Source organism: Phyllobates terribilis, unplaced genomic scaffold (genome assembly GCF_046119375.1).
Source record: "Phyllobates terribilis strain yellow unplaced genomic scaffold, ASM4611937v1 Scaffold_3__8_contigs__length_932513732, whole genome shotgun sequence".
NCBI classification, from domain to species: domain Eukaryota; kingdom Metazoa; phylum Chordata; class Amphibia; order Anura; family Dendrobatidae; genus Phyllobates; species Phyllobates terribilis.
In genome coordinates, this window is record NW_027362763.1 from 437,875 (window position 1) to 450,102 (window position 12,228).

Consider the following 12,228-nt stretch of genomic DNA (forward strand, 5'->3'; position numbering starts at 1 on the left):
CATCTCCACCATTATAACTGTGCTACAGAAGCTGTGCAGTCATCTCCACCATTATAACTGTGCTACAGAAGCTGTGCAGTCATCATCTCCACCATTATAACTGTGCTACAGAAGCTGTGCAGTCATCTCCACCATTATAACTGTGCTACAGAAGCTGTGCAGTCATCTCCACCATTATAACTGTGCTACAGGAGCTGTGCAGTCATCATCTCCACCATTATAACTGTGCTACAGGAGCTGTGCAGTCATCATCTCCACCATTATAACTGTGCTACAGGAGCAGTGCAGTCATCATCTCCACCATTATAACTGTGCTACAGAAGCTGTGCAGTCATCATCTCCACCATTATAACTGTGCTACAGAAGCTGTGCAGTCATCATCTCCACCATTATAATTGTGCTACAGGAGCTGTGCAGTCATCATCTCCACCATTATAACTGTGCTACAGGAGCTGTGCAGTCATCATCTCCACCATTATAACTGTGCTACAGAAGCTGTGCGGTCATCATCTCCACCATTATAATTGTGCTACAGGAGCTGTGCAGTCATCATCTCCACCATTATAAGTGTGCTACAGGAGCTGTGCAGTCATCATCTCCACCATTATAACTGTGCTACAGGAGCAGTGCAGTCATCATCTCCACCATTATAACTGTGCTACAGAAGCTGTGCAGTCATCATCTCCACCATCATAACTGTGCTACAGGAGCTGTGCAGTCATCATCTCCACCATTATAACTGTGCTACAGAAGCTGTGCAGTCATCATCTCCACCATTATAACTGTGCTACAGAAGCTGTGCAGTCATCTCCACCATTATAACTGTGCTAAAGGAGCTGTGAAGTCATCATCTCCACCATTATAACTGTGCTACAGAAGCTGTGCAGTCATCATCTCCACCATTATAACTGTGCTACAGAAGCTGTGCAGTCATCATCTCCACCATCATAACTGTGCTACAGGAGCTGTGCAGTCATCATCTCCACCATTATAACTGTGCTACAGGAGCTGTGCAGTCATCATCTCCACCATTATAACTGTGCTACAGGAGCTGTGCAGTCATCATCTCCACCATTATAACTGTGCTACAGAAACTGTGCGGTCATCATCTCCACCATTATAACTGTGCTACAGGAGCAGTGCAGTCATCATCTCCACCTATATAACTGTGCTACAGAAGCTGTGCAGTCATCATCTCCACCATTATAACTGTGCTACAGGAGCTATGCAGTCATCATCTCCACCATTATAACTGTGCTACAGAAGCTGTGCAGTCATCATCTCCACCATTATAACTGTGCTACAGGAGCAGTGCAGTCATCATCTCCACCATTATAACTGTGCTACAGAAGCTGTGCAGTCATAATCTCCACCATTATAACTGTGCTACAGAAGCTGTGCAGTCATCATCTCCACCATTATAACTGTGCTACAGAAGCTGTGCAGTCATCATCTCCACCATTATAACTGTGCTACAGAAGCTGTGCAGTCATCATCTTCACCATTATAACTGTGCTACAGAAGCTGTGCAGTCATCTCCACCATTATAACTGTGCTACAGAAGCTGTGCAGTCATCTCCACCATTATAACTGTGCTACAGGAGCTGTGCAGTCATCATCTCCACCATTATAAGTGTGCTACAGAAGCTGTGCAGTCATCTCCACCATTATAACTGTGCTACAGAAGCTGTGCAGTCATCTCCACCATTATAACTGTGCTACAGGAGCTGTGCAGTCATCATCTCCACCATTATAACTGTGCTACAGAAGCTGTGCAGTCATCTCCACCATTATAACTGTGCTACAGAAGCTGTGCAGTCATCTCCACCATTATAACTGTGCTACAGGAGCTGTGCAGTCATCATCTCCACCATTATAACTGTGCTACAGAAGCTGTGCAGTCATCATCTCCACCATTATAACTGTGCTACAGGAGCTGTGCAGTCATCATCTCCACCATTATAACTGTGCTACAGGAGCTGTGCAGTCATCATCTCCACCATTATAACTGTGCTACAGGAGCAGTGCAGTCATCATCTCCACCATTATAACTGTGCTACAGGAGCAGTGCAGTCATCTCCACCATTATAACTGTGCTACAGAAGCTGTGCAGTCATCATCTCCACCATTATAACTGTGCTACAGGAGCAGTGCAGTCATCATCTCCACCATTATAAGTGTGCTACAGAAGCTGTGCAGTCATCATCTCCACCATTATAACTGTGCTACAGAAGCTGTGCAGTCATCATCTCCACCATTATAACTGTGCTACAGAAGCTGTGCAGTCATTTCCACCATTATAACTGTGCTACAGGAGCTGTGCAGTCATCATCTCCACCATTATAACTGTGCTACAGGAGCTGTGCAGTCATCATCTCCACCATTATAACTGTGCTACAGAAGCTGTGCAGTCATCATCTCCACCATTATAACTGTGCTACAGAAGCTGTGCAGTCATCATCTCCACCATTATAACTGTGCTACAGAAGCTGTGCAGTCATTTCCACCATTATAACTGTGCTACAGGAGCTGTGCAGTCATCATCTCCATTATAACTGTGCTACAGGAGCTGTGCAGTCATCATCTCCACCATTATAACTGTGCTACAGAAGCTGTGCAGTCATCTCCACCATTATAACTGTGCTACAGGAGCTGTGCAGTCATCATCTCCACCATTATAACTGTGCTACAGAAGCTGTGCAGTCATCATCTCCACCATTATAACTGTGCTACAGAAGCTGTGCAGTCATCATCTTCACCATTATAACTGTGCTACAGAAGCTGTGCAGTCATCTCCACCATTATAACTGTGCTACAGAAGCTGTGCAGTCATCTCCACCATTATAACTGTGCTACAGGAGCTGTGCAGTCATCATCTTCACCATTATAACTGTGCTACAGAAGCTGTGCAGTCATCTCCACCATTATAACTGTGCTACAGAAGCTGTGCAGTCATCTCCACCATTATAACTGTGCTACAGGAGCTGTGCAGTCATCATCTCCACCATTATCACTGTGCTACAGAAGCTGTGCAGTCATCTCCACCATTATAACTGTGCTACAGAAGCTGTGCAGTCATCTCCACCATTATAACTGTGCTACAGGAGCTGTGCAGTCATCATCTCCACCATTATAACTGTGCTACAGAAGCTGTGCAGTCATCATCTCCACCATTATAACTGTGCTACAGGAGCTGTGCAGTCATCATCTCCACCATTATAACTGTGCTACAGGAGCTGTGCAGTCATCATCTCCACCATTATAACTGTGCTACAGGAGCAGTGCAGTCATCTCCACCATTATAACTGTGCTACAGAAGCTGTGCAGTCATCATCTCCACCATTATAAGTGTGCTACAGGAGCAGTGCAGTCATCATCTCAACCATTATAAGTGTGCTACAGGAGCAGTGCAGTCATCATCTCCACCATTATAAGTGTGCTACAGAAGCTGTGCAGTCATCATCTCCACCATTATAACTGTGCTACAGAAGCTGTGCAGTCATCATCTCCACCATTATAACTGTGCTACAGAAGCTGTGCAGTCATTTCCACCATTATAACTGTGCTACAGGAGCTGTGCAGTCATCATCTCCACCATTATAACTGTGCTACAGAAGCTGTGCAGTCATCATCTCCACCATTATAACTGTGCTACAGAAGCTGTGCAGTCATTTCCACCATTATAACTGTGCTACAGGAGCTGTGCAGTCATCATCTCCACCATTATAACTGTGCTACAGGAGCTGTGCAGTCATCATCTCCACCATTATAACTGTGCTACAGGAGCTGTGCAGTCATCATCTCCACCATTATAACTGTGCTACAGAAGCTGTGCAGTCATCTCCACCATTATAACTGTGCTACAGAAGCTGTGCAGTCATCATCTCCACCATTATAACTGTGCTACAGAAGCTGTGCAGTCATCATCTCCACCTTTATAACTGTGCTACAGGAGCAGTGCAGTCATCATCTCCACCATTATAACTGTGCTACAGGAGCTGTGCAGTCATCATCTCCACCATTATAACTGTGCTACAGGAGCTGTGCAGTCATCATCTCCACCATTATAACTGTGCTACAGGAGCTGTGCAGTCATCATCTCCACCATTATAACTGTGCTACAGGAGCTGTGCAGTCATCATCTCCACCATTATAACTGTGCTACAGGAGCTGTGCAGTCATCATCTCCACCATTATAACTGTGCTACAGGAGCAGTGCAGTCATCTCCACCATTATAACTGTGCTACAGAAGCTGTGCAGTCATCATCTCCACCATTATAAGTGTGCTACAGGAGCAGTGCAGTCATCATCTCAACCATTATAAGTGTGCTACAGGAGCAGTGCAGTCATCATCTCCACCATTATAAGTGTGCTACAGAAGCTGTGCAGTCATCATCTCCACCATTATAACTGTGCTACAGAAGCTGTGCAGTCATCATCTCCACCATTATAACTGTGCTACAGAAGCTGTGCAGTCATTTCCACCATTATAACTGTGCTACAGGAGCTGTGCAGTCATCATCTCCACCATTATAACTGTGCTACAGAAGCTGTGCAGTCATCATCTCCACCATTATAACTGTGCTACAGAAGCTGTGCAGTCATTTCCACCATTATAACTGTGCTACAGGAGCTGTGCAGTCATCATCTCCACCATTATAACTGTGCTACAGGAGCTGTGCAGTCATCATCTCCACCATTATAACTGTGCTACAGGAGCTGTGCAGTCATCATCTCCACCATTATAACTGTGCTACAGAAGCTGTGCAGTCATCTCCACCATTATAACTGTGCTACAGAAGCTGTGCAGTCATCATCTCCACCATTATAACTGTGCTACAGAAGCTGTGCAGTCATCATCTCCACCTTTATAACTGTGCTACAGGAGCAGTGCAGTCATCATCTCCACCATTATAACTGTGCTACAGGAGCTGTGCAGTCATCATCTCCACCATTATAACTGTGCTACAGGAGCTGTGCAGTCATCATCTCCACCATTATAACTGTGCTACAGGAGCTGTGCAGTCATCATCTCCACCATTATAACTGTGCTACAGGAGCTGTGCAGTCATCATCTCCACCATTATAACTGTGCTACAGGAGCTGTGCAGTCATCATCTCCACCATTATAACTGTGCTACAGGAGCTGTGCAGTCATCATCTCCACCATTATAACTGTGCTACAGAAGCTGTGCAGTCATCTCCACCATTATAACTGTGCTACAGAAGCTGTGCAGTCATCATCTCCACCATTATAACTGTGCTACACAAGCTGTGCAGTCATCATCTCCACCATTATAACTGTGCTACAGAAGCTGTGCAGTCATCATCTCCACCATTATAACTGTGCTACAGGAGCTGTGCAGTCATCATCTCCACCATTATAACTGTGCTACAGAAGCTGTGCAGTCATCATCTCCACCATTATAACTGTGCTACAGAAGCTGTGCAGTCATCTCCACCATTATAACTGTGCTACAGGAGCAGTGCAGTCATCATCTCCACCATTATAACTGTGCTACAGGAGCAGTGCAGTCATCATCTCCACCATTATAACTGTGCTACAGGAGCTGTGCAGTCATCATCTCCACCATCATAACTGTGCTACAGAAGCTGTGCAGTCATCATCTCCACCATTATAACTGTGCTACAGGAGCTGTGCAGTCATCATCTCCACCATTATAACTGTGCTACAGAAGCTGTGCAGTCATCATCTCCACCATTATAACTGTGCTACAGAAGCTGTGCGGTCATCATCTCCACCATTATAACTGTGCTACAGGAGCTGTGCAGTCATCATCTCCACCATTATAACTGTGCTACAGAAGCTGTGCGGTCATCATCTCCACCATTATAACTGTGCTACAGGAGCAGTGCAGTCATCATCTCCACCTATATAACTGTGCTACAGGAGCTGTGCAGTCATCATCTCCACCATTATAACTGTGCTACAGAAGCTGTGCAGTCATCATCTCCACCATTATAACTGTGCTACAGAAGCTGTGCAGTCATCATCTCCACCATTATAACTGTGCTACAGGAGCTGTGCAGTCATCATCTCCACCATTATACTGTGCTACAGAAGCTGTGCAGTCATCATCTCCACCATTATAACTGTGCTACAGGAGCAGTGCAGTCATCATCTCCACCATTATAACTGTGCTACAGGAGCTGTGCAGTCATCTCCACCATTATAACTGTGCTACAGAAGCTGTGCAGTCATCATCTCCACCATTATAACTGTGCTACAGGAGCTGTGCAGTCATCATCTCCACCATTATAACTGTGCTACAGAAGCTGTGCAGTCATCATCTCCACCATTATAACTGTGCTACAGAAGCTGTGCAGTCATCTCCACCATTATAACTGTGCTACAGAAGCTGTGCAGTCATCATCTCCACCATTATAACTGTGCTACAGAAGCTGTGCAGTCATCATCTTCACCATTATAACTGTGCTACAGAAGTTGTGCAGTCATCTCCACCATTATAACTGTGCTACAGAAGCTGTGCAGTCATCTCCACCATTATAACTGTGCTACAGGAGCTGTGCAGTCATAATCTCCACCATTTATAACTGTGCTACAGAAGCTGTGCAGTCATCATCTCCACCATTATAACTGTGCTACAGGAGCAGTGCAGTCGTCATCTCCACCATTATAACTGTGCTACAGGAGCAGTGCAGTCATCATCTCCACCATTATAACTGTGCTACAGGAGCAGTGCAGTCATCATCTCCACCATCATAAACTGTGCTACAGAAGCTGTGCAGTCATCATCTCCACCATTATAACTGTGCTACAGGAGCTGTGCAGTCATCATCTCCACCATTATAACTGTGCTACAGAAGCTGTGCAGTCATCATCTCCACCATTATAACTGTGCTACAGGAGCTGTGCAGTCATCATCTCCACCATTATAACTGTGCTACATGAGCTGTGCAGTCATCATCACCACCATTATAACTGTGCTACAGAAGCTGTGCAGTCATCATCTCCACCATTATAACTGTGCTACAGAAGCTGTGCAGTCATCATCTCCACCATTATAACTGTGCTACAGAAGCTGTGCAGTCATCATCTCCACCATTATAACTGTGCTACAGGAGCTGTGCAGTCATCATCTCCACCATTATAACTGTGCTACAGGAGCTGTGCAGTCATCATCTCCACCATTATAACTGTGCTACAGGAGCTGTGCAGTCATCATCTCCACCATTATAACTGTGCTACAGAAGCTGTGCAGTCATCATCTCCACCATTATAACTGTGCTACAGAAGCTGTGCAGTCATCATCTCCACCATTATAACTGTGCTACAGAAGCTGTGCAGTCATCATCTCCACCATTATAACTGTGCTACAGGAGCTGTGCAGTCATCATCTCCACCATTATAACTGTGCTACAGAAGCTGTGCAGTCATCATCTCCACCATTATATCTGTGCTACAGAAGCTGTGCAGTCATCATCTCCACCATTATATCTGTGCTACAGAAGCTGTGCAGTCATCATCTCCACCATTATAACTGTGCTACAGAAGCTGTGCAGTCATCATCTCCACCATTATAACTGTGCTACAGAAGCTGTGCAGTCATCTCCACCATTATAACTGTGCTACAGAAGCTGTGCAGTCATCTCCACCATTATAACTGTGCTACAGAAGCTGTGCAGTCATCATCTCCACCATTATATCTGTGCTACAGAAGCTGTGCAGTCACATCTCCACCATTATAACTGTGCTACAGGAGCAGTGCAGTCATCATCTCCACCATTATAACTGTGCTACAGAAGCTGTGCAGTCATCATCTCCACCATTATAACTGTGCTACAGAAGCTGTGCAGTCACCTCCACCATTATAACTGTGCTACAGGAGCAGTGCAGTCATCATCTCCACCATTATAACTGTGCTACAGGAGCAGTGCAGTCATCATCTCCACCATTATAACTGTGCTACAGAAGCTGTGCAGTCATCATCTCCACCATTATAACTGTGCTACAGAAGCTGTGCAGTCATCATCTCCACCATTATAACTGTGCTACAGAAGCTGTGCAGTCATCATCTCCACCATTATAACTGTGCTACAGAAGCTGTGCAGTCATCTCCACCATTATAACTGTGCTACAGAAGCTGTGCAGTCATCTCCACCATTATAACTGTGCTACAGGAGCTGTGCAGTCATCATCTTCACCATTATAACTGTGCTACAGAAGCTGTGCAGTCATCATCTCCACCATTATAACTGTGCTACAGGAGCAGTGCAGTCATCATCTCCACCATTATAACTGTGCTACAGGAGCTGTGCAGTCATCATTCCACCATTATAACTGTGCTACAGAAGCTGTGCAGTCATCATCTCCACCATTATAACTGTGCTACAGGAGCAGTGCAGTCATCATCTCCACCATTATAACTGTGCTACAGAAGCTGTGCAGTCATCATCTCCACCATTATAACTGTGCTAAAGGAGCTGTGCAGTCATCATCTCCACCATTATAACTGTGCTAAAGGAGCTGTGCAGTCATCATCTCCACCATTATAACTGTGCTAAAGGAGCTGTGCAGTCATCATCTCCACCATTATAACTGTGCTACAGAAGCTGTGCAGTCATCATCTCCACCATTATAACTGTGCTACAGAAGCTGTGCAGTCATCATCTCCACCATTATAACTGTGCTACAGAAGCTGTGCAGTCATCATCTCCACCATTATAACTGTGCTACAGAAGCTGTGCAGTCATCATCTCCACCATTATAACTGTGCTACAGAAGCTGTGCGGTCATCATCTCCACCATTATAACTGTGCTACAGTGTACAGATGTACACCATCGCTGCGGTAATAGAGGGCTCCCACCTTATACCGCTCGTACTGCACAGCACAACACCGCTGCACCCGACATTATGCTGTGACGCCAGCTGCACGCTGGGCTCCATACGAGCACCAATATGGCAGCATGCCCCCGGCCGCCATTACCACTGCGGCCTGCAGCCTGATCATTACTACCACAATACAGCGGGTGCCGTACATCATCACCTGCCTTCTCTGGGATGAGGTAGAGGCGCCCCCTGATGGCTGGCACAGGGAGAACACCACAGTACGGGAGGACCCTGAATTTTAGGAATGTGGCGTGATGACATCACCACAGGGGAGGAGTCACAAAGAGCGGTAACGGCGGACCCAGTAATAACGGCTGCAGTAATAGGGGGCTCCCACCTTATAGAAGCAGTCCATGGACAGCAGCACCACCCACGGCACGTCCAGAGCTTCTATAATCTTATTGGCCACGGTCGTCTTCCCCGACGCGCTGCCCCCGCACAGACCTGGAAGAGAGGATCATGGGTGTTAGACGAGTACACTGCGAGGCCACGCTGTACCGCCACACCGACTCACCGATCACAAAAGCCTCCTTGAAAGGGGTCCCCGACTCGTTGTACCAGGGAGGACGTCCGGCCGTATAGATGGTCCTCTTACTGGTGCGCAACAATGGAGGCTCCGTCTTACTCTGACTGGTGGTGCGTTTCCGGGGTGACAGAGACGGGGTGAGAGGCAGTCGGGTGAGCAGGGTGTCCAGAGAGTCCTCGCCACTGTCACTGACCACAGGAAGAGGAAAAGTGAGTGTCACCTTCTCCTCCACTACATCATCACCTGCAGGCCACCTCTCTCAGCTCCTCCACCCTCCGCCGCAGGCCCCCCCTCCCTCCCAACTCCGCTTCAGGTCGCCCCTCCCCCACAGGCCGCCTCTCCGCTCCTCCCCACTCCGCCGCAGGCCGCCCCTCCCCCGCAGGCCGTCTCTCCGCTCCTCCCCACTCCGCCGTAGGCCGCCCCTCCCCACAGGCCGCCTCTCCGCTCCTCCCCACTCCGCCGCAGGTCGCCCCTCCCCCACAGCCGTCTCTCCGCTCCTCCCCCGCGCAGGCCGCCTTAAAGCTCCTCCCCCTCTCCGCTCCTCCCCCGCAGGCAGCCTCTTCGCTCCTCCCCAGCACAGGCCGCCTCTCCGCTCCTCCCCAGCACAGGCGCCTCTTCGCTCCTCCCCCTCTCCGCTCCTCCCCTCTCCTCACCCACAGGCTTCCTCTCCGCTCCTCCCCCTGCAGGCCGCTTCTCCGCTCCCCCCTCTCCTCCCCCACAGCCGCCTCTCCGCTCCTCCCCTCTCTGCTCCTCCCCTGCAGACTTCCTCTCCGCTCCTCCCCTCTCCTCCCCTGCAGGCCGCCTCTACGCTCCTCTCCCTTTCCACTCCTCCTCCCGCGCAGGCCGCCTCTCCCCTCTCCTTCCCCGCAGGCCGCCTCTCCGCTCCTCCCTTCTCCACTCCTCCCCCGCACAAGCCGCCTCTCTGCTCCTCCACTCCCCCGCAGACCGCCTCTCCGCTCCTCCCCTCTCCACTCCTCCCCCGCGCAAGCCGCCTCTCCGCTCCTCCCCCTCTCCTGCGCAGGCCGCCTCTCTGCTTCTCCCCTCTCCTCCCCCGCGCAGGCCACCTCTCTGCTACTCCCCCTCTCCCCCGCAGGCCGCCTCTCCGCTCCTCCCCGCTCGCCACCTCTCCACTCCTCCCCCGCGCAGGCTGCCTCTCCGCTCCTCCCCCGCCCAGGCCGCCTCTCCGCTCCTCCCCCGCACAGGCCGCCTCTCCCCCTCTCCTCCCCCGCGCAGGCCGCCTCTCTGCTCCTCCCCTCCCCCGCGCAGGCCGCCTCTCTGCTCCTCCCCTCCCCCGCGCAGGCCGCCTCTCTGCTCTTCCCCCGCGCAGGCCGCCTCTCTACTCCTCCCCTCCCCCGCGCAGGCTGCCTCTCTGCTCCTCCCCCGCGCAGGCCGCCTCTCTGCTCCTCCCCCGCGCAGGCCGCCTCTCTGCTCCTCCCCCTCTCCTCCCCCGCGCAGGCCGCCTCTCCGCTCCTCCCCTCCCCCGCGCAGGCCGCCTCTCTGCTCCTCCCCTCCCCCGCGCAGGCCGCCTCTCTGCTCCTCCCCTCCCCCGCGCAGGCCGCCTCTCTGCTCCTCCCCCGCGCAGGCCGCCTCTCTGCTCCTCCCCCTCTCCTCCCCCGCGCAGGCCGCCTCTCCGCTCCTCCCCCGCGCAGGCCGCCTCTCCGCTCCTCCCCCCGCGCAGGCCGCCTCTCTGCTCCTCCCCCTCTCCTCCCCCGCGCAGGCCGCCTCTCTGCTCCTCCCCCTCTCCTCCCCGCGCAGGCCGCCTCTCCGCTCCTCCCCCGCGCAGGCCGCCTCTCCACTCCTCCCCCTCGCAGGCCGCCTCTCCACTCCTCCCCCGCGCAGGCCGCCTCTCTGCTCCTCCCCCGCAGGCCGCCTCTCTGCTCCTCCCCCTCTCCTCCCCGCGCAGGCCGCCTCTCTGCTCCTCCCCCGCGCAGGCCGCCTCTCCGCTCCTCCCCCGCGCAGGCCGCCTCTCTGCTCCTCCCCCTCTCCTCCCCCGTGCAGGCCGCCTCTCTGCTCCTCCCCCGCGCAGGCCGCCTCTCTGCTCCTCCCCCGCGCAGGCCGCCTCTCCGCTCCTCCCCCGCGCAGGCCGCCTCTCTGCTCCTCCCCCTCTCCTCCCCCGCGCAGGCCGCCTCTCTGCTCCTCTCCCGCGCAGGCCGCCTCTCTGCTCCTCCCCCTCTCCTCCCCCGCGCAGGCCGCCTCTCCGCTCCTCCCCCGCGCAGGCCGCCTCTCTGCTCCTCCCCCGCAGGCCACCTCTCTGCTCCTCCCCCGCGCAGGCCGCCTCTCTGCTCCTCCCCCTCTCCTCCCCCGCGAAGGCCGCCTCTCTGCTCCTCCCCCGCGCAGGCCGCCTCTCTGCTCCTCCCCCGCAGGCCGCCTCTCTGCTCCTCCCCCGCGCAGGCCGCCTCTCTGCTCCTCCCCCGCAGGCCGCCTCTCTGCTCCTCCCCCTCTCCTCCCCCGCGCAGGCCGCCTCTCCGCTCCTCCCCCGCGCAGGCCGCCTCTCTGCTCCTCCCCTCTCCACTCCTCCCCCGAAGGCCCCAAACGAGGAGGAGCCTCACACACTCCGCCCAGCAGGGGGCACTGAGCAGTGGACACATGGAGGCCTCACATTCCCCGGACATCTCCGTATACAGTCCCGCCCCTGCCCCGCACCTGTGTGTCCGGCCTCGCCCGGGCTCCCCCTCCATCTCCCCGCTGCCTCTCTTCTCAGCCGCTCTCTTCTCCATGCCGGAACAAGTGCGCTGCAGCACAGACTACAAGTTCCGTCGTGCACTGCGCCCCCTGACGTCATCTCACGGCGTCAACACGACAACATAGAATAGAAACCACGTATCCCG

The 12,228-nt window shown here is 52.3% G+C and overlaps 1 protein-coding gene across 1 annotated transcript in view; it reads right to left on the minus strand.

Moving 5' to 3' along the window:
* The window catches only part of LOC141258650 (uridine-cytidine kinase-like 1), a 31,422-nt gene extending 19,197 nt beyond the window's left edge, over positions 1 to 12,225 (minus strand). The window contains exons 1-3 of the mRNA XM_073673603.1: positions 12,044 to 12,225; positions 9,389 to 9,588; positions 9,212 to 9,318 (exon numbers count right to left, since the gene is read on the minus strand). Coding sequence (XP_073529704.1) covers positions 9,212 to 9,318; positions 9,389 to 9,588; positions 12,044 to 12,117 — 381 coding nt within the window. The 5' untranslated portion in view covers positions 12,118 to 12,225. The remainder of the gene's footprint in view (positions 1 to 9,211; positions 9,319 to 9,388; positions 9,589 to 12,043) is intronic.
* Positions 12,226 to 12,228: the final 3 nt, after the last annotated feature.